Source organism: Bemisia tabaci, chromosome 1 (assembly GCF_918797505.1).
Source record: "Bemisia tabaci chromosome 1, PGI_BMITA_v3".
In the NCBI taxonomy this organism is placed as follows: domain Eukaryota; kingdom Metazoa; phylum Arthropoda; class Insecta; order Hemiptera; family Aleyrodidae; genus Bemisia; species Bemisia tabaci.
Window position 1 is genome coordinate 90,550,853 of NC_092793.1, and position 25,317 is coordinate 90,576,169.

Consider the following 25,317-nt stretch of genomic DNA (forward strand, 5'->3'; position numbering starts at 1 on the left):
TTTTTCTAATGCTTTTTCTATTTCTCCCATCCTGATCTGTTAATTGATTTTTTGATATGCACTACCTCCCCCCCCCCCCCCTACTATCACTAATGTGTCACTTTTTTCATATGAGTGGTTGTATTGTCCTCCTTCCTCTCTCCGGCAGTCAGGTAAAAATTGAAATTTATTGGTCTCGTAATCGTGGAACATTTCAACAAGTTACAAAAATAAACGCAATATATGCGTATTTTAAACCTCTTGCTCTTTGTAGCATGCCTGTAAATTCGATGTTCCGGAAAGTATTTGGTATTTCCACTTCAAACTTTGGCGCTAAGTACAGTTATTTCATTTTGCATCTATTAGATATAAGGGCATATTATCGATTGGTCGAACTTTTCCCCTCCCCCTCCCATGATGATTCTGTATACATTGAATCTATAACATGCTTCATGCATTCATAGAATGTGTGAAGCTCTGTGGGTACGCGATTTTAAAGTTACCCGTCACAGGATAGGGACCTATGTCTCAAATACCTTTCGGGAGGGGGGGGGGGGGGTCGACTAACCAGAAAATTAACATTTAACAAAATGAACGGCACACGGTTCCCACGGTTGGTTTTTCTATGTGTTAGTTATAAATTCAATGTACACGGAATCATCATGGGAGGGGAGAGGGGACAAGTTCGGCCAATTGATATTATGGCCTTACATCTAGTAGATGCAAAATGAAATAACTGTACATAGCGCCAAAGTTTGAAGTGGAAATACCAAATACTTTCCGGAACATCGAATTTACAGGCATGCTACAAAGAGCAAGAGGTTTAAAATGCGCATATATTGCGTTTATTTTTGTAACTTGTTGGAATGTTCCACGATTACGAGACCAATAAATTTCAATTTTTACCTGACTGCCGGAGAGAAGAAGGAGGACAATACAACCACTCATATGAAAAAAGTGACACATTAGTGATAGTAGGGGGGGGGAGGTAGTGCACATCAAAAAATCAATTAACAGATCAGGATGGGAGAAATAGAAAAAGCATTAGAAAAACCAAGGGAAAAAAGTAAGCGCCCGGCCGAGAATCGAACCCCGAACCTGTAGAGTATGAGTCGCCGTCGCTAGCCACTACGCCACATTGTCAGATAAGAGGACGATAGCAAAGAAACTATCATATGCGCGCGGCCCTGTGCACCCCGAAATACAGGGGTTAATTTTACCCTTTACCAGGGGCATTGGCAAGAAGGCTCAAAGACGTGTCCAATGGATTATCATGAACTTCAATTTGGCCAAAAGCCAATCGATTTTGAGGAGGCACGAGTGTAAGGTGTAAGTCAAAGATTTCCTGTAAAAATTATAAAAATGGTAGACCTACTTGTAACAGTTGTGGAAGTTGCAGTAGCAACTGATGTGGTAGTTTCAGGCAATTCCATTCCTTCTGAAGAGACAGTTGTACATTCAATTGTTTCGGTATTTTCCTATAAAATACGAAAGCTTTACATATTTCATGCGAAACTCTTGGAGGAAAAAAGCTGAGGGGAGAGTGATGGCCAATGGAGAGAGGGTGCAATGGGTGCAGAGCAGTGGCAGTTGGTACAGCAGAGAGCGGGGGAGTCTATCAGAAGGAGGAAGCCACCTACTTCGGCTGTTTTTTTTTTGGTTTGTGGGGTGGCCAGTGCTATGGGTTAAAACAAAATGTCAGCTCACATTAACTTGAAATTGAAGAATTTCTTATTCAAAGCTTTTTGGCCTCACCCATCGTCAGGACTTAGCAAAAACACAGTTTGAGACAATACATGATAAATATCAGTTCATACAAATGATGTCAATGTTTGTGATGGTTTATCTTTATCTCTTACATATCCGGTTTCTCTCTCATCACTTGGGATTCATGGTCCTTTCGCTTTCCACTAGAGAGGTGTGCATATCCGATACAGCTCATTTGCTGCCAGATCTACTTCTGTTTGCACATTTAGTAGAGTTCCATTGTTCCTCACTGCCTCATTAATTTCGAATTTCTCCAACTCGCTTAGAAGTCTCCTATCCTTACATTTATGTAATATTTTATTTAGTTTATATCACTATGGTGGTTTTCACCTTTAATGTGCCTATAAACATTGGAATTTTTTTAAGACATATGTTCTTTGAATCTGGAATTTATCGATCGCTCTGTTTTGCCTAGGTATTTTTTGTGGCATGTGTTACATTGAATTTTGTATACAGTTTTCTTGCGGTTTGTTATTTGTGGATCGTTTCCTCCTGATACTGTCAGCATTAAGTTTGATTTTTTCTAGGATGTTATTACTAGTTGCAAAAGCCGGTTTGGCGTTGGCATTATTGAAATATTTTCCTTCACTTATACTGATTGGGCTAACATAGTCTATTTTGATGAATTTTATTTTTCTTTTCTGGGTAAATTTTGGTCTTTTTGTATGGTGGTCCTATTTTTGTGTTTCCTTAAAATACTATTGACTATATGCCATTACCTTTTGCTCCGTCCTGTATAATACTAATTTCTTGTTGTCTATCTTTACACTTCAATGAGATAGAAAAAACTCTGTGTGCCATTGAATGAATTGCGGCATGTTTATGGCTGTTGGGGCTGTCAGAGTTGAATGGAATGATACAATTAATAGCCGTAGCTTTTCTTTATATTTTAAATGGAATCAGATAATTCCCATCGATGTATAGCATTAGGTCGAGAAAATGATGGTGTTTTCAGTCATTCTTTCAATTGACAATTGTAAACATTTATTGATGGCGTTTAAATAGTTAGTGAAGTTTTTTCCATCATTCTGCCTGTACCAGCAAAGACATATATGGTATCATCAATGTATCATAAGTATTTTTTAACTTTATCATAAAAAGAATTATTTTTTGTAATCATATGTTTTTCTTCGTAATCCATTAAAAGTATTTTGGCAATTGTTCCAGTTAGTGGTAAACCCATTGCTACGCCATTTTCAGCCTCAAATACTCGTCCTTTAAGCATGAAATAGTTTTAATTGACAATCGCGCGCTTCATTGTGATTAATTCTTCTCTTTTGCTATCATTAATTTCAAAAATGTAACCCTAACAACTGTGCAAACTATCAAAACATAAAGACCTTCAGTCAAAAAATAGCCAATAATGACCTAGCAATAGTTAATGTAGATAAAAGCAGCTGAAATATACCATTCCAGTTACCAAAGACAACAACATTAATGCAGCTAGAGCACCTAGTTTTAAACCTGTTATTACATTACACAAAAATGGAAATCCCATTCGCCCTCTTTTAAACACCATAGGATGCCCTGCATACAAAATAGCCAAACATTCCAGATTCAAAGAACATATGTCTTAAAAAAATTCCAATGTTTATAGGCACATTAAAGGTGAAAACCACCATAGTGATATAAACTAAATAAAATATTACATAAATGTAAGGATAGGAGACTTCTAAGCGAGTTGGAGAAATTCGAAATTAATGAGGCAGTGAGGAACAATGGAACTCTACTAAATGTGCAAACAGAAGTAGATCTGGCAGCAAATGAGCTGTATCGGATATGCACACCTCTCTAGTGGAAAGCGAAAGGACCATGAATCCCAAGTGATGAGAGAGAAACCGGATATGTAAGAGATAAAGATAAACCATCACAAACATTGACATCATTTGAACGAACTGATATTTATCATGTATTGTCTCAAACTGTGTTTTTGCTAAGTCCTGACGATGGGTGAGGCCAAAAAGCTTTGAATAAGAAATTCTTCAATTTTAAGTTAATGTGAGCTGACATTTTGTTTTAACCCATAGCACTGGCCACCCCACAAACCAAAAAACAAAAAATTGTACAAAGTGCTACTACCATAATATTGTATATCAACACTTTCAATACATTGGCTATTCCAAAACAAGTGTCCATCGACCTCGTTTTCAAAAAGTAAAAGAGATATCCACAAGCGGTTTGTAAGAGGCTCTAGAAATGCTCCTAAAAAATCAGACATGGTCTCTAAAAAATGAAGACCCTCACAAAACATGGCCCCAAGAAATTACTTTAATCCTAATTTTTCTGATTGGTGATTTTCCATCAACCTTTCTTAAGTTACAGCCCTAAGTATTGTAATTGGACATTCTGCATACAATTTTCTGCTAAATGGGCCTTGACATATAAGGCCGAATTTCATTAGGCTTTTAAATAACCTTCAATGGCCTCAAAAAATTGTGCTTAAAGGACTACATGGCTCCGAAAACTCAGAGGTGAGTTTGGAACTTGAGTACTTGATAGCATTCACAGCTTATAGATCATATTAAAAATTGTAAAATGATCAGGATCTGGTGTACCAATACAAGTCATAAAATGAATGAGTATAGTTTAAACATGTATTCTTACCACAGTTAAGCCAGAAATGTTGTCCGGATCTCCATCTTGCATCATTTCTTTGCGTAACATCTCTTCTGCCTGCTCGCGCTCCCTTTCCTTCCTTTCCTCTTCTTCTTTTAAACGTCTTTCTTCACGCTCTTTGCGGCCTTTCAGAATTAATGCTATAAAATTATGAGACAATGAACAGGTTTTGTAAGAAGAAATTTTGAAATATGAGTATACCATGCCAAGCAAGAACCGCTAACTCAATATTGCTAAATTTGTTTTCAACAAATTTCCATGATCAGTTGGCTTGCCCGTATCCTCTTGAACTCGATAGGTCTAATTTCCATACATTACCCCAAAACTGATACTAGAAAATAGACAACTGTAATCATAATCAGGTCATCAGGGGATATAATTGAATGTAGCTGGGGATCAAAACTCAAAGCAACTCAAAATCTAATGCATCACTAGGCAGGGTGATAATATGAGCATTTTACTGAGTGTTTCTTTTCACAATTTCTTTTAGAACACTACTCGCACAAAAAAATTTACTGACACCAACACCTAATCAAGATATTGATGTTTGTATGTAACACTGGTTACAAAAAATTTGAATTTCCCGCTCACCAGAAAAAACAAGAGTTTATGCCCATCAAATCAGGCACCAGGTTTCAGAGGTTTCGACAGGCTTCTTAATCAAGCAAAGTTCCCTCCCAACATCGTATTCTTCAAAGCGTAAACTGTGCACAACAGCTGACAATGAGCCAATTGAGTTTGTCATAATTTTTACTGCAAAGACTGTAACTATGACGTTTAGTGTGCGATTTGACTCAAGTAGATAATTGTATTTTTGGGACCAAGAAATAATAAATGCATCATCAAAAAACATTATTATAATGGTTATGAGTTACTCTAAATAATGTTCGTTGCATGAATCATTTTCTGTGTGAAGTTTTGATGAAGGTCCATAAGCCATATTACTTAGTTTTGCACCTTGTCTAGGTCCAATTTAATGATTATGAAGGTTTCAGGGTAGCCTTTGCTAGATATAATAATTAAGTCAAAACTTACAGAGATAACATATTTTACTATGTTTTAAAGATGTCAAAGCTTTCCGGCATGTGCCTTTATCAGATAATGATGATATGAGAACATTCCACATGTTAACTGTAGTTTCAGTAAGTTACATCTTTATTTTACATTTTTTCTACGCTACATTCAATGGCGAAAGCCAGAAAGCTTTCATGACTTGAGAAAAATTAATTAATTTTTTCTTATTTGTACACAAGAAAAATGCAAAACATATGTTCTTAGACAAAGACAAATAGAAAGTGTCTTTAAAAAACTGATTTCTGACTTTAACATAAATTTTTGCTCTAGAACTTGAGATTGACTGATATCAAGCCCTTATTTCTAACATTGTAAAAGGAAGCCAAAAAAGCTAGCATTGATTAAAACTTTATCACTTTAAAGCAAAAATATCTTTTCTTTTACTTAAACTAGAGTTGACAGTCATAAGGGACCAGAAGTTCTCCAGCCAGCTCCAGATTTTGACCAAGAAATGGGCACTCCACGCAGCCCTGATTTTACCTTTTAATTTAAGAACTTTTAGAGCCCCTGCATCCCATGCTCAAGGGACTTTTTTCGTGTCAAAAGATGAGAACAGTTGGCCCATTCCAAGAGCACAAGCCCCTCTGGGTTTGTGTGACTTTGCAATCTGTTTTAATAAGTTACACATCTTGGTGATGTGGTCCTCTACTGCAGTGACATTGGGGACAGCGCAGATATCTGCATTCATCTCATACTAAGGCACTTTACTTATACTTCTTACACTTTTTATCTGGGCAACCTCAGTCTTATCCTCATTTGTTTTGGCTGCACAGCCCCACAACTGGCAGCCATAACTCCAAAAGGAACTCAATATTGACTTGTAGAGAAGCAGTTTAAAACTGCGTTTCAAATTTACGGATAATTTAGATTTGTTACCTAGTTGCCACTGCATGTTGCTGAACTTTATTTTCAGTTGTTCAATTTCTTTCTGAAACTAGTCACCCCACTAGTAGAGCCTGGAATCCAAGCGAAGGCCCACATATTTTACTGTCTTATCAAAGGGGCTTTCTACTTCCTCTTGTTACAATAGTATGTGTATGTATTTCCCATTTATAAAGACCACTTCATCGGCTTTGGAGCTATTAAGTCTGGTTCTGTTTTTTTAGGATCCATTTATGTGTATCATTCACATGTTCCTGAACATTCATGCACACCTTTCTGTAGATTTTCGATGAGGGAACTGTTAGAGTGTCATCTGCGTTTACTCCTACTTTCCCTCCTCTCTTGGTCGACTTTAAACAATAAAATGTATCATCCCCGTACGTTTTGACAAAATTATAGTATCTAACACTAATCACCCTAAAACCCTAATTTTTATGAAGTGCTACTACCATAATTTTGGACTTCAACAACTTTAAAAATCATAATCTAACACCCTACCTATGAACAGATGGAGGGACATGAACTATGAAGGTTAACCGAAAAAAAAGGGAAGAAAAGGAAGAAGACAACTGAAACTGCTTACCATTTTCAACTTCTAGGTATGATTTCTTGTTTCCCTTGTGTTGTTCTGTTAATTTCTCAGTAATTTCCATTTGACGCACAATTTCGTCCCGAAAATCTTGAATTTCTCGGCACAATGTTGCCTCAAATTCTTTGGAGTCTAAGGTATTCATTAATTCATCTAGCTGGGTTGGTGTTGAGTAATACCAGGCCTCTCCTTCTTCACTTTCCCTGAATAATGAATAAAAAATGAGCATACTTGTGGATTCTTGAGGGACAAACAACTATTTTAAAACCTAAAGAAGGTCACGCAGTGTCTCACCTGAATTTTGATCAGTGTGGCTTAATGGAGCTATAATTCGACGTTTTGGCAATGGATCCTAGAAACTTTAAAGTTATTTACTTACAAAAGTGGCAGAAAAGTTGCTAACTGAAGTAGAAAAATGACATACTCAGGAGCCACAGAATTAGAGTACAGGTTAGGAGCAATGTTCTCTGGCAGAGGGGTCTTTCAGATTTTAACACAATCATGAATATTCATGCCAAATTTCAGCATCTTGCTGCAAAGAAGTTACGAAAAATAGGGTCATTAGTCAAGAAAACTAGGAGAAACGGGGCTGAGGCTGACTTCCAAATGGCGGCCAAAAGCTAGGACAAAGTGGCCGACTGAATTTAAGTCTCGAGTTTTACTTGTTCTAGACACGTACATGAATAGCTCTGCCAAATTTGATGTAAATAGGTAAATTTCAGTCACCCAAAATGAGAAAATGAAGAAAACCAGATTTTGGCGGCCATCTTGGAAAATGGCGGGCAAATTTCGGGATCACAAGATAGACGAGGCTTGAGTCTCGATTGAATTTCGTTCTAAGTACGTGACATTTTCACCAGATTTTATGCTAGTGGCCTAAACTGAAAAATCACAGTGACTTTTTACCCTAGGCAGACCCTTTAGCCTTTCATTTTTTCAATATGGCAAAGAAGTTCTTGCATGCCTCTGGGATTTGCAATTCATGTAGTTCTCTTCCGTGAAATTTTGGGAGAAGCACAATAAAGCCACTGGTTTTCTCTGAAACGAACTCCACAAATCACTCGCGGCTGGCGTCTCTTTTAGTTATTTCCAGTCGAGGACTGCAGGAATGAAAAGGGAATCGACCCGAAGGAATACGAATTTCATCATCTAGAAGCCTTCCTGGCACCTTTGAGGAAGTAAGAAGGTTGTTCTGATTTTAAGAGTATGGTTTCCTAGCAAAATTTTGAAATCAATCAGAACACTCCTTAACCCATATCTGAAGGGAACACGGAGAAAGGAGCAGGCCTCTTTCAGGTAAATGAAATGTAGCTTGGCTGGGATTACCTGGATATTGTTCCTGTCATTCAGTCTGTACTTAATGATTGCTACAAGAGAAGCACGTGAGGGTCGCTAGTATGTGATAATTCTACTTGGTATAGTGTTATAAAGCATCAGAGGGGTGTGTCAAAACACCACACTATTGCTGTACAGTGAAGTTTCATATTCAGTCGATTATTACAGCCTGACAAATTTATAAAATTTCCCTCACCTAAAAAGGTGATTGGAATGATAAAGCAAAAAGGGTGCAAATTAATAAGATTGAATCCTGCCATTGATTTTCGGTAGGATAAATAGAAATACCCAGGGCCGGACCGGCTAAGGCAGCTAGGCAGCGATCGCTGCCTAAGAATTGTCGGCTCAGGGGCCCCTGAGCCGACAATTCCTGAATTTATTCTTCAATAAATGAAATGAATCCATGTAAGAGTGAAAAATCCTTGAAAAAAATCCTTGAATTTATTCTTCAATAAATGAAATGAATCCTTAAAAAACCCTCGTTTTTTCCAGTCCTTGAGGGTTTAACTCATAACACCTTCTCTGAGGCCCATACGGCCGGAAAAAGGTAACCTCAGGGGCCCCTGAAAAGATGCCAGCAAGGGCCCCTCAGCGATCGAAAAATATGAGCTTCAAGGGCCCTGGAACGGCCCTCGAAGCTATATTTTCCCGGCCTCTAAGGGTTTTTTACTTTAAACAGCATGACTCTTTCTCTGAGACCCCTGTAGCCCGAAGAAGGTCACTTCTGGGGCCCTTGAAAATATGTCAGCAGGGGCCCTTCCGGGTCTCGAAAGCTCTTTTTTCCGGTCTTTGAAGGTTACTCACTTTAAGATGACTTCTTTTTTGAGGCGCCCCTACTGGCCCTGCAGCCGGGAGAAGGTAACTTCAGGGGCGGGGCCTCTGAAAAGATACCAGCAGAGGCCCCTGCGTAAAGTTTGAGGAGGTTATGTGCTTCTTTATCAACAAGAGGAATCGCCGAATTTTTCAAAAAATATCTAAAAAATAGGTGACATTTTCGGAGGCGCTATTTATCAAATTTCAATGCGAAAGAGCCTAAAACTTCTACTTTCAGGGGTTAAATTTTCAAAATTTTCCAGGGGAGGACCCCCAGACCCCCCTCCATCCATGGGGGGTGACCCCCCATAGGGGCCCAGTTTTTACGTCAGGAGCCCCAAAATCCTAGTAGCTGCCTAACTTTTTTTACGCCAGTTCGACTCTGGAAATACCCAAGTGTTTATATACTCACCACGAATTCACTCAACTAGCATCACTGTACCAGGCGTGCTAAGAATTGTGGACTTTTGAATGGTATGGAGATGATCCAGAAGTTTGAGCATAAGAAGTTGAGTTGCAGTAAGGTTATAGTGTGACCTTCAGTTTTTTTTAGTTTTAGTTGAGAAATTAGAATACAATAGCCAATGAAGATTTTGATCACACAAGAAACCTGTAGCGGTAGGCATTAAGGATTGAGGCAAAAAATCAAAAATTCTTCCCTTCTACTGACTTGCATAAATGGGCCAAAACCAGGATTTTTAGGTCAACAAGTAGGGGCTACAGCTTTTGCTATTTGACATTATGCTAGGGTCATAAACTAAGATAAATCACACAGGAGGAAAATACAAATATATATAATTAATAAAATCTGAGGGAAAAAGAAACTATTAAAATCTCACACAAAAATCCTTCTGGAGAGGAACCAATATTTTCGACCATGTCGGTCAAAGCCTAGATGCTCCTGTCTGGACAATAAACCAGATTTCTCAACATCCGGAATGCAATCCATGACACCAACAACCTATATCAACATAAAAACAAAACAGTTCAAACTCTCCATCAGTTTACAGAGAAGAATTAGATACTACTGGTTCCCTTAGTTACTGTTATATACAGAGTAATCAGATTGTCTGCCTGTATTAACATATAAGAGGAGAGCAGAATTTATTATACCTTGTGAGCTTTACAAAGACTGCACTGCCAATCCTCTTGAGGAACGTCAACAAGGGGTGGTTCAACACATTCAAGATGAAAGACAGCAGGGCAAGTTTCGCAACAAAGCAGATCACCGACACGATGACAAACTCGACAATGGTCATCATAAATAAAGCCACCTGTATCAAACAAAGAACAAAACCATTAAAACATGTGCAAGTCCAATTCTTTACTGCACAAGCAAAAAGAAAACAGCAGTTGAGAAAATTACCGACTTGCCTTTTTATGTTTTCAATTACATACACAGACAAAAGCTTTGAAGGAGGAACAACTTGGTATTTAATTTAACGTGCTGTGATTAAATGCTGCTGACTTATGTTAAGTAGAATCATATCTCCAAAACCGTCAATCCTACGGAGGAATTCCTCAGAACTTGGATTAAAGAACACAAAGTTTCCTATAAGAAACACTAAAAATTTATTATATTGAGACTTCCAGTTTAAGAGATATCGCGATAGTTTACTGCGGCTGGGAAAGTTGAGTTTTGCTTGAAATCACGCTTTCTCCATGACAGAGATACATGCATCTTCCACAGGGATTGGGTCAAGAACGGAATCTTGTCATACCTTCACCTTTTTCAGAGGAAGGTTAGAGAAGTTCAATATGGCGGAATATTTGATCCAGCCCCCCCAGGGGGAAAAGAGGCGGGGGGGGGGGGTGTCAGAGAAAAATCAACATTTCGGCATAACTTTTGAACGATTACAGATATTGAGTTGAAAATTTGAATGAAAGAATAAGAAACATGAAACAACCTTACTATAGAGTAGGTATAAGAAATTGACAATCGGTTAATTTTTGACAGAGATGTGGCTCATTAAATTTTTTGAAAAATTTTAATTTTTGATTTTTCAAATTTCGATGTGAGGGGCCGGACGAAATGTTATTAATATGTGTGCAACAGATATCCCTTGTATTTCTCTTTAAAATGAGCAAAGAGCATGTTGGGGAAATGATCAGTTTCGGAGTTATGCTTTTTCAAAATTGACGAGACAGGGTCCGCATATGGGCCTCGGGTCGGAGTCCCGAAGCTGCGCCTAGGAGCGTCCGAGAGTACCCTATTTCACGCTGATCTCCATAATTTTTTAACATTGTACAGCATTCTGACCACCTAGTAAGCATACATAGATGAATAAGCCATAGATAATTTCCCTTCCCCTTTTTTCATTAAAACAACTCTGGAATTTGGGGACGTTGCACTAGCGATTGGCATGCTAGTTACTTTTTTCTTGAATGGTCTTCGTGATTTAGTAGTATGCATATGATCACTACTTAAGGACGAAAAATAATTCTGGGCACTGATTGTGGATATGTAACCGAACAAGAAGCAAACGAAAGTAGACTGTGTACCAACGTCCGGTGGGTAATCGAATGGATCACTTGTTTCTTAAAAAGATTCAAACATTTCCACAATCTGGTTGTTTCGAGTGCTGTTTCGAGCTTATATGACCATGTACGAATCGCCTGCCCGATACATAATTACATTTTCAAACGTCAATATGGTGACTCAGATAATAAGGAAATTGCCACTGAGATGTTGCAACGTCTTTATATGCCGAACATGGTACGAAGATCGTTCATGATAGAAATTGGACCAGAAAATGTGTAATATTTGAAGACGTTACAGATCAACACTTCAAAAAACTACCAAAATGTTCAAACGATTTTAAGGGAGCTCTCTCGGGATTATACCAACAACGCCTCGCGCGGAGTTATATCGCGGATTATTTTGCGAGGGGAAACTTAATTTTCAAGTGACCCACGATAATTCGTAGCCAGATTTCAAAAATACAAAATTAGTGGCGAATTCACTTCTTTTCGTAAAAGCTCGCATTCTTTCGAGACATTTCGCAAATAACGTTCATTACAATTTTATTTTGGTTGATATGAATTAATTATCCCGTAAAGTCATTATTGGATATTACTGTTCTTGTAAGAACGGTGCGCGTACTTTATAAACCCTTGTGGTCACAACATAAGTATATCGTCGTACTTACTCTATGGGCGCCATAAGAAAATCGCTCCTCCGGCTGCAAATTTGAACGAAGATTTTCTGCTTCAGAAATATGACTTTGAATTCTTGGGCTCAGGAGATAAAGGGGACGACAATAAAAGGCCGGATTCAGACGACGATGCGTAAAAAGCTGTATCACGGTGAATGTAATTTTACAATCATACTTGCCCTTTACTGAATATTGTCTATTGTTCTGTTACCCAAAATAAATGCGCAGAATCCTTTGTCGACCTTAAGTAGTGATCATGTGCATACTACTAAGACAAAAGTAACAAGCATGCCAATCAGCCCAATTCTTATGGGAGATGCATACATCTCTTTGCAGTTTTCTTAAAAACGGCGAGTCTGAGGAAAAAATTGTTTGTACTGAAATGAAAGTGCATAAACTTTCTGATAGAGTAGTGCCTATTATTTTACCAAGGGGTTTGCCCCTAGATCGCTGTGCTGTCGAGCCCAATGGCGGCTGCTACAATGAGTTTCCGCTTGGCTGCATCATGAATCATTGCGGTACAAAATACGATGGCATCACTTATTCTGGTAGATTTATCAGGGAGATGAGCTATTTAATCTATTTATGCATATACCTCTTCCGTTTCCTGAATGCCCCCCCCCCTTCCACCCATAGAGTGTTAGTTGTAGGTCATAACGACCAATGGCCGCGATTGAGGATAATATTATTTTTTTATTTTTTATTCAATACCTACTAAATGGTACACAACAAATCTTTTTTCTGAATCAGGGCAAGGGAAAAAAATTAATGAAAAATCGGTGTAGAGAGAGGAAGATAAGGAATCATTCGTGTATTGTTTGTAGTTTTAGTTTAGTTTATGGTCAATTCTACTTCGCTCTCTGCTTCCTCCTCGATCACTGTTTTTACATAATTACTGATAATACTTGCAGTTTCATAGCTCACGATTTCATTGAGGAACACAAGCCTAATTTTGGTACACCACTCAAGATAAGTCTAGTTCCAAATTTGCAATGTACATAAAACCAGAGACCTAGTTTTTGAATAAGTTTGTCTACACTGTACACTGACCGATACAGCAGAAACGATTGTTTGTCTATTCATTCTTCAAACTTATCATCTCTCCGCTGTCCCTACAGTTTTCTTCAAATATAATGCTGTATTGCAAACAGTAGTAAGTACAAAACACCAATAATTTTCAGAGTCAGGTATATGGAAATGTAACATTTAATTCAGTTACTAAACTCCAGCTTGATGCCTAAACTCCAGCCTGATGCCTATCTGGTGACTCTACAACTCAGCGTTTCCTGTGGATCAGTTGAAGAGAACCATACCTAAGTAAAACCATGCTCACTTCCTAAATGAAAAGTAAAAAATGAGCCTAGCACAACAACATAGACAAGCCTAAACTGCAAAGTGATAGAGGAACTTAACGGAAAAAAGGCACATACCTAAAAATAGCGTTGTGAGATAAACGCATTTATTAACACTTTCTGGCTACTGATGGTGACTTACATCAGAACTTGGACATTTCGATCAAAGTTCATTACACCCCAGAATGAATGACGCTCATTGGTAAAACTTATACTTCTTTTAGTGTGATGGGAGGATTTTGTAAAATTTTCTGGAAATAAACCAGCGGTCATAGGTTTATAGAGCTGGACTTGTAGGACATGAACGAGTTACTACAAAAAATTAAGTTTATTAATCTCTTCTGTATGTAAAAATAAAATAAAAAACCTTCTTTGATGTCAAATGTATTTCCCGCCTGCTCCTTAGTACCGCACGCTATCTCCACAAGGCGTCCTTACTCAGAGGTACATAGATGAGATACGTTGCAAAGCAGATTTGCAAATTTTCTAACCAATATTCCATACAGAACCATGATTTGCGCAAAGAAAATTACTGAAACTAACACCTTACTAAGATACCTATTTAATGTTAATTGAAAAGTAAATTCAAACATTTCACTCATGAAAAAACAACAGTCTACACGAGTCAAACCGCGCACTAAACGCTATCATGATAGTCTCCACCTTATGAAAATATGGCAACCTGTATCTCCCGTGCTTTGGCTCAGCTATTGCATATTGTTAACACGCTGGAGAACACAAGGCAGGGAAAGAGCATTGCTCCATTATAGAGTCTTCCTAGACCGTTGCAGTTCGCGGTTTAATTCAAGTAGACTACAGTTTTTCTTGTGAGCAGGGAATTCAAATTTCCCACAGCCTATGTAAACTAAAAAAGTTAATACTTAGGTATCTTAGTTAGGGGATAAATTCAGTAATTTTCGCTGCATGAATCGTGCTAAAAACTGTTAAAATTATTGCTAGGAAACATGTATCAGTATGCTAAAATTCGCAGCTTGTCTACTGGGCCATTCCTTATTCTCAACCCCCCCCCCCCCCCCTTTATGAAAGAACCCTTTCAAAGCGATTGTGAGAGAACAACTCGACTGATGAGAAAGTAAATTTTGAACTCTAGATTGGATTGTTATTTTATTGTTAGGTACCTAAATGCTGGAAAAGAAAGCGATTAATTCATGGGTCATTCAGTGGAAATCTTATATTGAGAATATTTTTTACTAGAAGTTCCCCTCTTGTTCTCTTTAAAAACCCTTTCATCCTAGAGGATTCAAGGCACATCGTAGGTTGAGACAAAAAATAATTACTGTTTATATCACCATCTGATTGCATGTATTGACCTATTGAGTGGTGCTGATTTGGAGTCAAGATAATTCACAGTGGTTTCTGGCTCGGTCGAACTAGTGTGCGATTATTGCATTAATTAAGTAAAAAATATTGGCAGAATTAGAAATTTTAGCAAAAAAAAAAAAATGATAGCCCCTACTCATGAGCCTAAAGAATTATCTTAAAAATAAATAAGCAAAATTAAGAAACACAAAATGATTGCGGTGCACGCACAGGTCGTAAGACAGTATGTTGGAGTTTTTTGCCAACAAGCGTTAAAATTCAACATTAAGTTGAAAATGTCAATACAGAGGGAAAAAGCTCAAATGAGCACAGTTTTCCCTCCAAGAGATATGCTGTTTGGTGCAACACCAGTTGCATCCATTCAGGAAGGCAACTGCAGACGCGTTTCGACCTTGTTGGGCCAATCCTCAGTACAGTGTAGCCTCCTGAATTTTCTGCTACCAAGCTAGAGAGGTCGTGAAAACCAGCCCAAAACTTGGGCAAGCGGATGCTGGCGGCAAGTAAACTTGCGCCATCTAGTGAGCGATTATCCAAACAGCTCTGCATAAGCCTTGGCAAGGCAGTTTTACACTAACTGACTGTGGTGGACGCACAGGTCGTAAAATAGTATGCTGGAGTTTTTTGCCAACGTGCGTTAAAATTCAGCAAATCTTTTTGGGGGGAAAACTGTGCTTATAAGAGCTTTTCTCCTCTATATTGAGATTTTCAGATATATACTGAATTTTAACGCACGTTGGCAAAGAACTCCAACATACTAAAATTAAGGGAAATGAAAACAGGATCGTTTTTGGAAAAATATCTCACATTCGATACAGTTTTCGCTTTCTGTATGGAATGCAAGGTTTTTTCCCAAAAAGGATACTGCTTTCATTTCTCTTGATTTTTCCAATTTTTTGGTTTGGTTCGAGTGATTTTTGGCTTGCTTGCGGGGCTACAGTTCTTTAGAAAGCCGAAAATTAAAAAACTGCCTAGATTTTTTACATAATCAATGCACGCCACTTCCGGAAACAGTGACAAGACAGCTGAATCAAAGATTGGCATTTGTCTCAACAAACTATAAACAAGCTCCAGGGGGGCAGAAAGTTCTTTACCTCCTTATTTTTGGAGGCAGCCTTTACAACATCGTTCACATAAGAATATTTTCCCTTTATACTGCTGTCCAAACTTGAACTTTACTATTTTCCTGGCATAAAAGGGTGTGCTTCACTATTTTTTGCGCACAAAAAGGCACATCACTTTTTGATGCAAAAAGTAACATGCTTAGTGCTTTCTTTCGAGTGAAAAAAATAACATACTAAATGGTTTCCTTCACCAAAAGAAGTGCATCCATGCCTGGTAGAGAGAAGTACTTAATACAAAAATTGAAAAAAGCAAAATCCCAAATGCCTTCTGTTTATTTTTCTCCCTTTCAGGTGCCTTCACATTTGGACAGCTTTAAACAGAAAGGAACCAAGCCAAATCAGCTATTGCCAAATTTAACTGGGCAATTTAATCTTTAACATGAAAACGGCTGTGCGAATTTTCTTGCAAATTTCAGTGAATTTTCTCCATAGTACAAAGCAAATTCCTTAAAATTTTCAGAGGAATCTGCACAAACGTTCTCTTGTAAAAAATTAATTTTCCCAGTTAAATTTGGCAATATCTGATGTGGCTTGGTTCCTTTCTGCTAAACGGGACCCATTCGACCCCTGATGGACGGACTGAGCACTTTCTGCACCCCTGCAACCCGACCACAGACTTTGGCTGTTCAATTGAAAGCAATGGAACAAGTCCATTTCATAAGGTGTTTCCCAGGGGAATGCAGTTCCATTTAATATAAATAGATGTAAACGTTTGTGGTCAGGCTGCTGGGGAGTTTTAAATGTTGAGGAAATAGAAAGAAAGATAGGCACCACTCTTAAACGCAATGTAGCATGAAGACAGCCTAACCCCACTGAGCTTTCATTACTTTTTCTGCTATGAAGTATAAGTTTTCATATGAATCACATCTGTTTGCAAAATTCACTGTCAAGAGGGCTTTTTTTTTATGCGGATCGCAGTGGAGCGCGGTGGATCGCGATGGACATCGGTATTTTTTTATTCTGTTCCTCAGCGTGATCCAAGCGTTCCAGGTGGATCAGGGTGGAACGCTGGATCGCTCTTCCGAGGTGGAGCGAGCTCGCGATCCACTGTGATCCTAACCTAGTGCGAGGAAGTTGCCGTCCCCAAAAAATCAAAACAATAACAAATCGAACCAAATTCCAAGTTTGGATTTTTTTATCACTTGGAACACTTGGATCGGTCCGGATCACTCAGGATTCCAATCCAGTGCGTTCCACTGCGATCCACCCTGATCCGCGATAAAAAAAAAAGCCCTAAGGAGGCGTATTCCCTGAATCAATGAATTTCATCTCCTGGATAAGATCATGATATGGAAACCAGGGGAAAATTTTCTGAGCCCTGGAAAGGGGGCACCTAACCGGCTGATTCTTGCATGAATGCCAGTTTACCTGTTTAAGCAATTAACCCTCAATGCCACCTCAGGATTACCAGTACTCATGGTTGTCATCACTATGACCCACTGCAGGTCCCCTAGAAAAAGCTAAGTAGCTCTTCTTATTTTGCTGTAGGAGACCCCGAAAATAGCAGCTGTCTCGGGCACCACCAAAAAATAAAAAAGTGAAGCTATTTAATCCCCTATTATTCTCCAAAAAAGGAATATTTTAGGACTACTAACTAAATCTTGGACTAATGGAGGTGCCATTACCTATACTGGCATTTGTTTACTTTCCATTTGCAAGCAATCGAGCATAGACCACGGCCCGATTGCAAGCGTGGTCAATCCTTCATCATTATTGGACAACTGCATCACGATCACTTGCACACAGAAAGTAAACAAATACCAACTTAGCTGACAACACCTGTATTCAAACAGTTGATTTATATGAAAGGCAAAAGTTTCTGCCCCTGTACATAAATCCAGCCTTGAATCTCAGGTGTAGTCTAAAAATTGAAAGTTTTGTGAACCCTTACCTTCATGGATCAGATCTTCCCGGACAGGATTGGTAACTAAAAATTCATCCGTTAAAAACTGCAGTACTTTCAGAACATTTTCAACATCAGTAAACGGATACTCTGCAGAATGCATGACTTGCAGGAGACCATCGTTGAAGGATTTGTCACTTTCAATGTAAGATCTTAGAATTTCAGGCCAAGTCATGGCATCAATAAAATAAAGACATGCATTCACACTGTCTTTCTGATCTAGAGGACCAAAATGCGTCTGCTGTGCTTCTTCCTCCCTCAGTACAGCTTTCAACAACATTATATGAATTTCCGCCAGAAGATAACTTTGATCTGCATGCATTAGCGCTGCACAAAAATCTTCAAAACGAAAGGGGGAAAGTCGCGCCAGGGTTCGAAAGTGTCTCAGAACTTCATAAATTGATAAGGCTTGCATGACGTATTCTTTGGGAATCATAAGGTCGTCGGATGATTTTGGTAGAGTTAATGGAGGGATTTCTCTATCCTGTAGCCAAATTGGTTCAGGACTGACCGCTTTCCTGCGGTAGGTACCAGCTGTTGAATAACTAGAAATGGAGTAATCACTATCACTTTCTTTCTCAATTTCTAATTGGCTACTTTCCATGTCACTATCACTGCGGTCCGTATCACTTTTGTCGCTTACATCATCACCGAAATCAGAGCCGTAGTGGTAATCAGAATTCTTGTCATCAATTTCAGAGGCGTAACTGCGCCGCGTATTTCCTCCACCTTTTGATTTACCTCTCACTCTACCTCTGAGACCACTCCGGGTGATGCTGCGCCGACTACCATCACTACCATGAGGCGATGAGGCTCTTGATGCAATAGGTGTGCTAGTCCTGGAACTAGGAATATCAAACTCTTTCCCTGATTGATTCAACAAGTATTTGGGCTTCTTTAAAAGATGGTACTGAAATTTCCTGGGCTTATCGGGCCCTTGGTTCTTAGGAGGCCTGCCTCTCCTCTTGGCCCGTCCGGCGGACATCATTTTAGACTTCGGGAGTTTTTTCAACTGTCAACACGTGGGTAACAAAAACAAACGACTGTAAACAAAACTACATTACACAGCTTATCACCACCGAATACGAGCGTATAACGTTCAATTTGCGCCATTATGAGAGGTCACGTGACGTCCGAGCATATTTGAAAGCTTTGCTTAAGTACATCATTACGATAGAACAGAATACACTAATTGTGAATCGAAAGTTCATTCATTACGCTTAGTGACAATGAATACAAAAATCTGATCAACACGTAAAAACTGAAGTAATTGTGGGGCAAACCGACGCGGACAGCAAGCTGAATGATACTCTAGTGCAGAACGCACGAAGCGTTTCTCTGATTGGTGGAAGTAAACGCCGCCATGTCAATATGACAGACAACACTAAACCTGAGGTGAAATAACCGAAATGAATAGTTCAGAAACGGACGTGATCGAAGTGAATAATAAGGTCAAAATCAAAGGCACAAATTTGATAAACTTCCTGGTGAGAAACCACAAATAATTGGCGTCCCGAGATACATTCCGAACAATCAACTTCTAACTCCATACTCCAATGCTCACATCATAACCGTAGGCATCGCCATCGAACAAGGCGGATAAAGAATGGTGGTCGCATTCCGTCGCATTTCGATTTTGGCTGCCATCTTGAAGCGTTGTGACGTCAGGTGGGTACGGGTTTTGCTGCAATACGTCTGGCAATACGGCCGGCCCCCCTCGACCTCGGCCCTCGGCCAAACCAATGTACCTGATCCTGATACCGTGTGACGTCCAGAGGGTACGAAATGCAACCACCAATATTTATCCTCCTTGGCCATCGTAGAGAACAAAAAGGAGGTGTTGGCATCTTGAGGATTGTTTACCCCCTGACGTAGGTCGGCACAACCTAGCCAACAAAATCTGGAATTCAAAGTATAAAAAACGAACCACAACGTCCGATTTTTTTGCTTAAATCAACTCATGATATCATTTTAAACACTTAATATAGAATAGCCTTATTCTATAAACTACACCATTTCTATGAAAGTACATGATAAAACTCGTCCGCACCGACCTACGTCATCAAGAAATACAAGATGCCCGAATGCCCGAGATGCAAACACCTCCTTTTTTTTCCTCTATTTCGTATCCATCTGAGATTGCGATATCGATTGGTTCAAAACATAAACATAGCCTCGAAATCCAACTTTTGTAACAGATTTTTCATAGTACTAATGCGTTTGTCACATATTCGAGCCCAAACGGAACCGTTATCCGGTCTATTTAGAATAACGAGACTATCGTCAACAGAAGCGAAAGCCGCCGCCATTTTCATGTCAACAAAACATAACGAAAGGAAGCTGTTTCAATAAGTACTAGCTATGTTTGCGTTGGGTCGACGTTTTGGAGAGGTCGAATATAATAACGGATACATACGTTTTAAGGAATTGAAAGAGTTTTCTTTTAACTTATTTATCGTTGAACCGAAGAAGTACTGTAAATTCGCCTAAAATTTAATGTTTTTTTCCACTTTTTTTGTTTGTAGGTAACGTCAAAATTGGTTTCAATAAGGACCGACTCTGAGAAGAAAAATGGTAACGTTGCTTCTTACGGAGCGCTCTGTTGTGAGCGGGTGATTGCAGCGGATTCTCGCGTAGGATCCTAGTCAACTCAGAGGATCCTTCCCCCGAACCTCGACTCATCCATCGCCCGCTCCAAAAGTGAGGTTAAGCCGGAGATTGAAAAATAACACATAAGGCGGCTGAATTCTTGAAAAATAAATATATTTTTGGCGTTTTTCGACCCCTTTCGACTTAGCTAAGCTGGCCGCATGCAATGGTACGATGAAAAATTCGATTTTTTGCAGTTATACGCGATCCTACGGATTTTAATGAAGTCCAACAACTGATAACAGCAGTGAGTTGCGAGGATCCTACGCGAGATAGCAGCAATTAGAGTACCTGTATAGCGAGAGTATAGACAGATGTGAAACTCCGAAAATCCATCAGGCCTTCACCGATGCCTCCGCGAATAAAGTTAGGGCCCAGAAATGCAGCCAACCTATGAATTTCAATTATCCAGAGCGATTTATTAATACAACTGTTACGAACCATCGTTTATAAAGCACGTATTTGACTTAGTTTTTGCATAAATTTCCTCATTTTTGTGGAAGAACGCTCATTTATGTACTTTCTTAGCCATCTTCGTTAGAATTGGAATCTACAGACTGGCAGCAGAGATGGAAAGTGAAATTTCACGTTTTGAAATTTGTTGATTTTTCAAAGAAATATTGTTACTAAGCCTCGGAAACGGTTCAGATGATCCTCCTGCTGATGCAGCAGAATATGGCCCACTAATGAGATGCTACACCCAAAGGAGGGGGCACAAGGGGGGTTTTAGAGAAAGTTAGCCCTAACCTAACCTCCAAACCAAATGTAAACAGACATGTACCCAGCAAATCGCGTGGCCGTGGACAAGATTATAAGAACATGAAACGACTGAAAGGCAGTAGGTAAATGTAGTCGCATATTGCTGCTACTTTTAAGAAGGTTCCTGAAACAATACCTTTATAAATCAAAATCACCTTGGGTATTTATGATTTAATTTTAATGAAGCTTTGAATTTTGCAACTTTGCTCGAAAAGGTAAGAAGACAAAACTGAAAATCCTGTAGATTTTCTTGAGAACTTTCATTTTTTTTTTAGAAGATGCTCAAAAAACGAAAAGAGTAAAAAGTGCAATATTAATTAGTGTTTACCAAGCATCCAAGGGTGCAGTCGCGTAGTATCCAAGAGGATAGAGAATCCATAACAACCCAAAAAAAAATGTTTTTACAAATAAAATTAAAGTTACTTACGTTTGGAATTACTTGATAAAATTCAAGATGATTGAAAACAATCCATTTTTGAAACTGAGATTTCCGACTCTAAAATATATATGTTGGCAGTTTGGCACTGCTGAGAATAATCTTTATAGTATAATTGTTAAATATGTAGGACATTAAGTTGGTTCAGAAATATACCACTAAAAGTGCCGTTTTTTAGCATTACAATTTTTAGCATCAATTTCTCCAACGTTTCTCAAACAAAAGCCCCCCCCCCCCCTCATAAAAAAACTAGTATTTTCATGCCGATGCGTGGAGGAAATTGTTCTTGTGGTGGAGCGGAGGCACTCAAGTGTCAATGATGCATTACTTACGAAAATTAAGGACCCATGACTTACATAAGTGACATCTGACATGACACCGAAATCTTCGTGATAAAAAACTGAGCTGCTGGAAGAGTGGGTGGTGAGGTTAGGTTAGGTCAGGGGGGGCTGAAAAATCTCAATATCGAGAATCACCGTTTCTAGGCGTTTCTTGGCCTCTTGAATGTATCCTCAAAAGTTTCAATAAATTTCATGAAATTTCGTGAAATTTCATGAAATTTCATGAAATTTCACGCGTGAAATTTCACTCGAATAAATTTCATGAAATTTTCCATCTCTGACTGGCAGTGAAATTTTGTGCGTTAGAAGTTGGTTAGAAGGGTGGCTGCACTTTTGGGCCCTAAGCCCTCCATGAAGCGATCTGTCCATACTCTCGCTATACAGGTACTCTAGCAGCAATACTGGTCCCTGATACGGCAGAGGCACGTAGAGTCCCTTTATACCCAGAGTTACGACAACTCGATTATCAGCTGACTGACAGCCGGCCTTGGCTGGCCATGGAGGCCGAAACGAGTGCACCCAAACGAACGATATTGAGGGATAAGGATCAGGAATCCTGCGATGTCTGTCAAACAAAAACAACAACATCAACAAATTGATTAATTAAAAAGAAAATGAGATTGGTTTGTGAATAATTTCTTAATCTGTTTTCATTTTGGACCGATGGCAATAACAATTTACTCTTGATAAACCACAATTAGGTAATATTTTCTATATTCTTGTTCACATACGAGGTACCGCCATCTTGGTGCACTCGTTTCGGCCTCCATTAGAGTACCTGTATAGGGAGAGTAGCGACCAGAGTTAAGAAATTTCATGAAAGATTATAAAAAGAAATTTCATGAAATTTCGTGAAATTTCATTTAACGCGCAGAATTCAGGATTAAACCCTTGAAACTTATGAATTTCCTTAAGTTCATTTGGACCGCGTTAAACAGAAAGGAACCAAGCCACATCAGCTGTTGCCAAATTTAACGGGGACATTTTATTTTTTACGAGAGAACGTTAGTGCGGATTTCTTTAAACATTTTCAGGAATTTGCTTCGCATTGTAGAAAAAATCCACAGAAATTTGCACAAAAAACCGCACAACCGTTTTCATGTAAAAAATTAAATTGCCCAATTAAATTTGGCAACAGCTGATGTGGCTTGGTTCCTTTCTGTTTAACGCGGTCCATTTATAGGCACGTGGTAAACTGTGAAAAGGAACTTTAGAAATGCCCAGAAAGTTGAGTAAAACAGCAAAAACATAATTTTGAATTTTTTATCTTAAATTTTGGTTGAACACACAGCCGTACCAGTTGAACACCAAAATAAATTTTACGGATAAAGTAAGACGTTAGCTTTCATATTTGGAGCAAAACAAATTTCTTGACTATGAAGAATCCTACTACCCCCTAATAGTATATCGTTCTTTTTTGGTACAAAAGGGAGGGATCTTGAACTATCTTTGAAACAATTTAAATGATTTTTTCATTTGTCTCTGGTTTTTTCAGAAATTAACAGTTTGAAATTTGAGGTTAGGGTCCCCGGTCCCCCTCCCCATGATGAGCCAGAACTGCCAGAAGAGAAAGAGTAGTTAAAGAGAAGACCAGAAGTGAAGAGCTGAGAGAAGACCGCGCTCCAACTGGTCTAATTGACGAATATTATTCTCTTTGAAAATAAAAACAAATTCTGTTAGAAAAAATAAGCATTTTTGACATTTTGTCGGGTGAAAGAAATTTCATTGGGAAAAAAGAAATTTCATGAAATTTCATTCGATGAAATTTCTTTTAGCAACTCTGGTAGCGACAGATCTGAAACTCCGAAAGTCCATCAGGCCTTCACCGATGCCTCCGCGAATAAAGTTAGGGCCCAAAAGGGCAGCCAGCCTATGAATTTCAAATGTCCAGAGCGATTTACAAATACAATTGTTACGAACCGTTGTTTAGAAAGCATGTATTTGGCTTACTTTTTGCATAAATTTACTTATTTTTGCGAAAGAACGCTCATTTATGTACATTCTTAGCCATCTTGGTTAGAATTGAAATCTGTAGGCTGGCAGTGAAATTTTGTGTGTTAGAAGTTGCTCAGAAGGGTGGCTGCACTTTAGGGCCCTAAGCCCTCCATGAACCGATCTGTCGCTACTCTCCCTATACAAGTACTCTAGCCTCCATGAGCGAGAACCAATCAGAATTGGATTTTTTTTAGGCCACTTTCAGCCCAACCCTGGCCCAACCAAAAGTGAGTTGTCGTAACTCTGGGTATAAAGGGACTCTAGAGGCACGCAGAGGATCGATAGATCGAAAAAGTGGCGCGCGGAATTACTTTCTGGTGCAGCGCCGGAAAAAACAGTTTTAACACGATCGGCGAGCAGGAATCGATATATCGAAAATTCTGCGCGCGGAACAGATTTGGAGCGCCGCGCCGGAAAAAATAGCTACGTTTATGCGAGGCTCGAAACTAGAGTCCCTTTATACCCAGAGTTAAGGCAACTCGATTATCAGCTGACTGGCAGCCGGCCTTGGCTGGCCATGGAAGCCGAAACGAGTGCACCCAAACGAACGATATTGAGGAATAAGGATCAGGAATCCTGCGATGTCTGTCAAACAAAAACAACAACATCAACAAATTGATTAATTAAAAAAAAAATGAGATTGGTTTGTGAATAATTTCTTAATCTATTTTCATTTTGGACCGATGGAAATAACAATTTACTCTTGATAAACCACAATTAGGTAATATTTTCATTATTCTTGTTCACATTCGAGGTACCGCCATCTTGGTACACTCGTTTCGGCCTCCATGAGCGAGAACCAATCAGAATTGGATTTTTTTTTAGGCCACTTTCAGCCCAACCAAAGTGAGTTGTCTTAACTCTGGGTATAAAGGGACTCTACTTGAAACCGGGGTTTCATGAAACCCGAGTTTGTAATGCAAGTTTCCTCCGTCGGGTTTATGCGGGCGCTGTAACCCGACTTTCGCGGGAAATCAAACTTTCCGATTTTGGCGCTGTTTATGCGCATGTTTTCGATTGAACTTGAATTTCATGTTGGCGCCATTTTCACAAGCTATACTTCATTTTTCCACTATGAATTAGCTACGTTTATGCGAGGCTCGAAACCGGGGTTTCTCGAAACCGGGGTTTCACGAAACCCGAGTTTGTAATGCAAGTTTCCTCCGTCGGGTTTATGCGGGCGCTGTAACCCGACTTCCGCGGGAAATCA

At 39.0% G+C, this 25,317-nt stretch overlaps 1 protein-coding gene across 1 annotated transcript in view; it reads right to left on the reverse strand.

The window, feature by feature from the left end:
* The window catches only part of E(bx) (nucleosome-remodeling factor subunit NURF301 E(bx)), a 135,768-nt gene extending 116,229 nt beyond the window's left edge, over positions 1–19,539 (reverse strand). Inside the window, exons 1-6 of the mRNA XM_072306427.1 lie at positions 17,916–19,539; positions 10,169–10,329; positions 9,895–10,016; positions 6,902–7,110; positions 4,351–4,502; positions 1,355–1,457 (exon numbers count right to left, since the gene is read on the reverse strand). Of these exons, the coding sequence (XP_072162528.1) occupies positions 1,355–1,457; positions 4,351–4,502; positions 6,902–7,110; positions 9,895–10,016; positions 10,169–10,329; positions 17,916–18,915 (1,747 nt within the window). The 5' untranslated portion in view covers positions 18,916–19,539. The remainder of the gene's footprint in view (positions 1–1,354; positions 1,458–4,350; positions 4,503–6,901; positions 7,111–9,894; positions 10,017–10,168; positions 10,330–17,915) is intronic.
* Between the last annotated feature and the right edge of the window lie 5,778 nt (positions 19,540–25,317).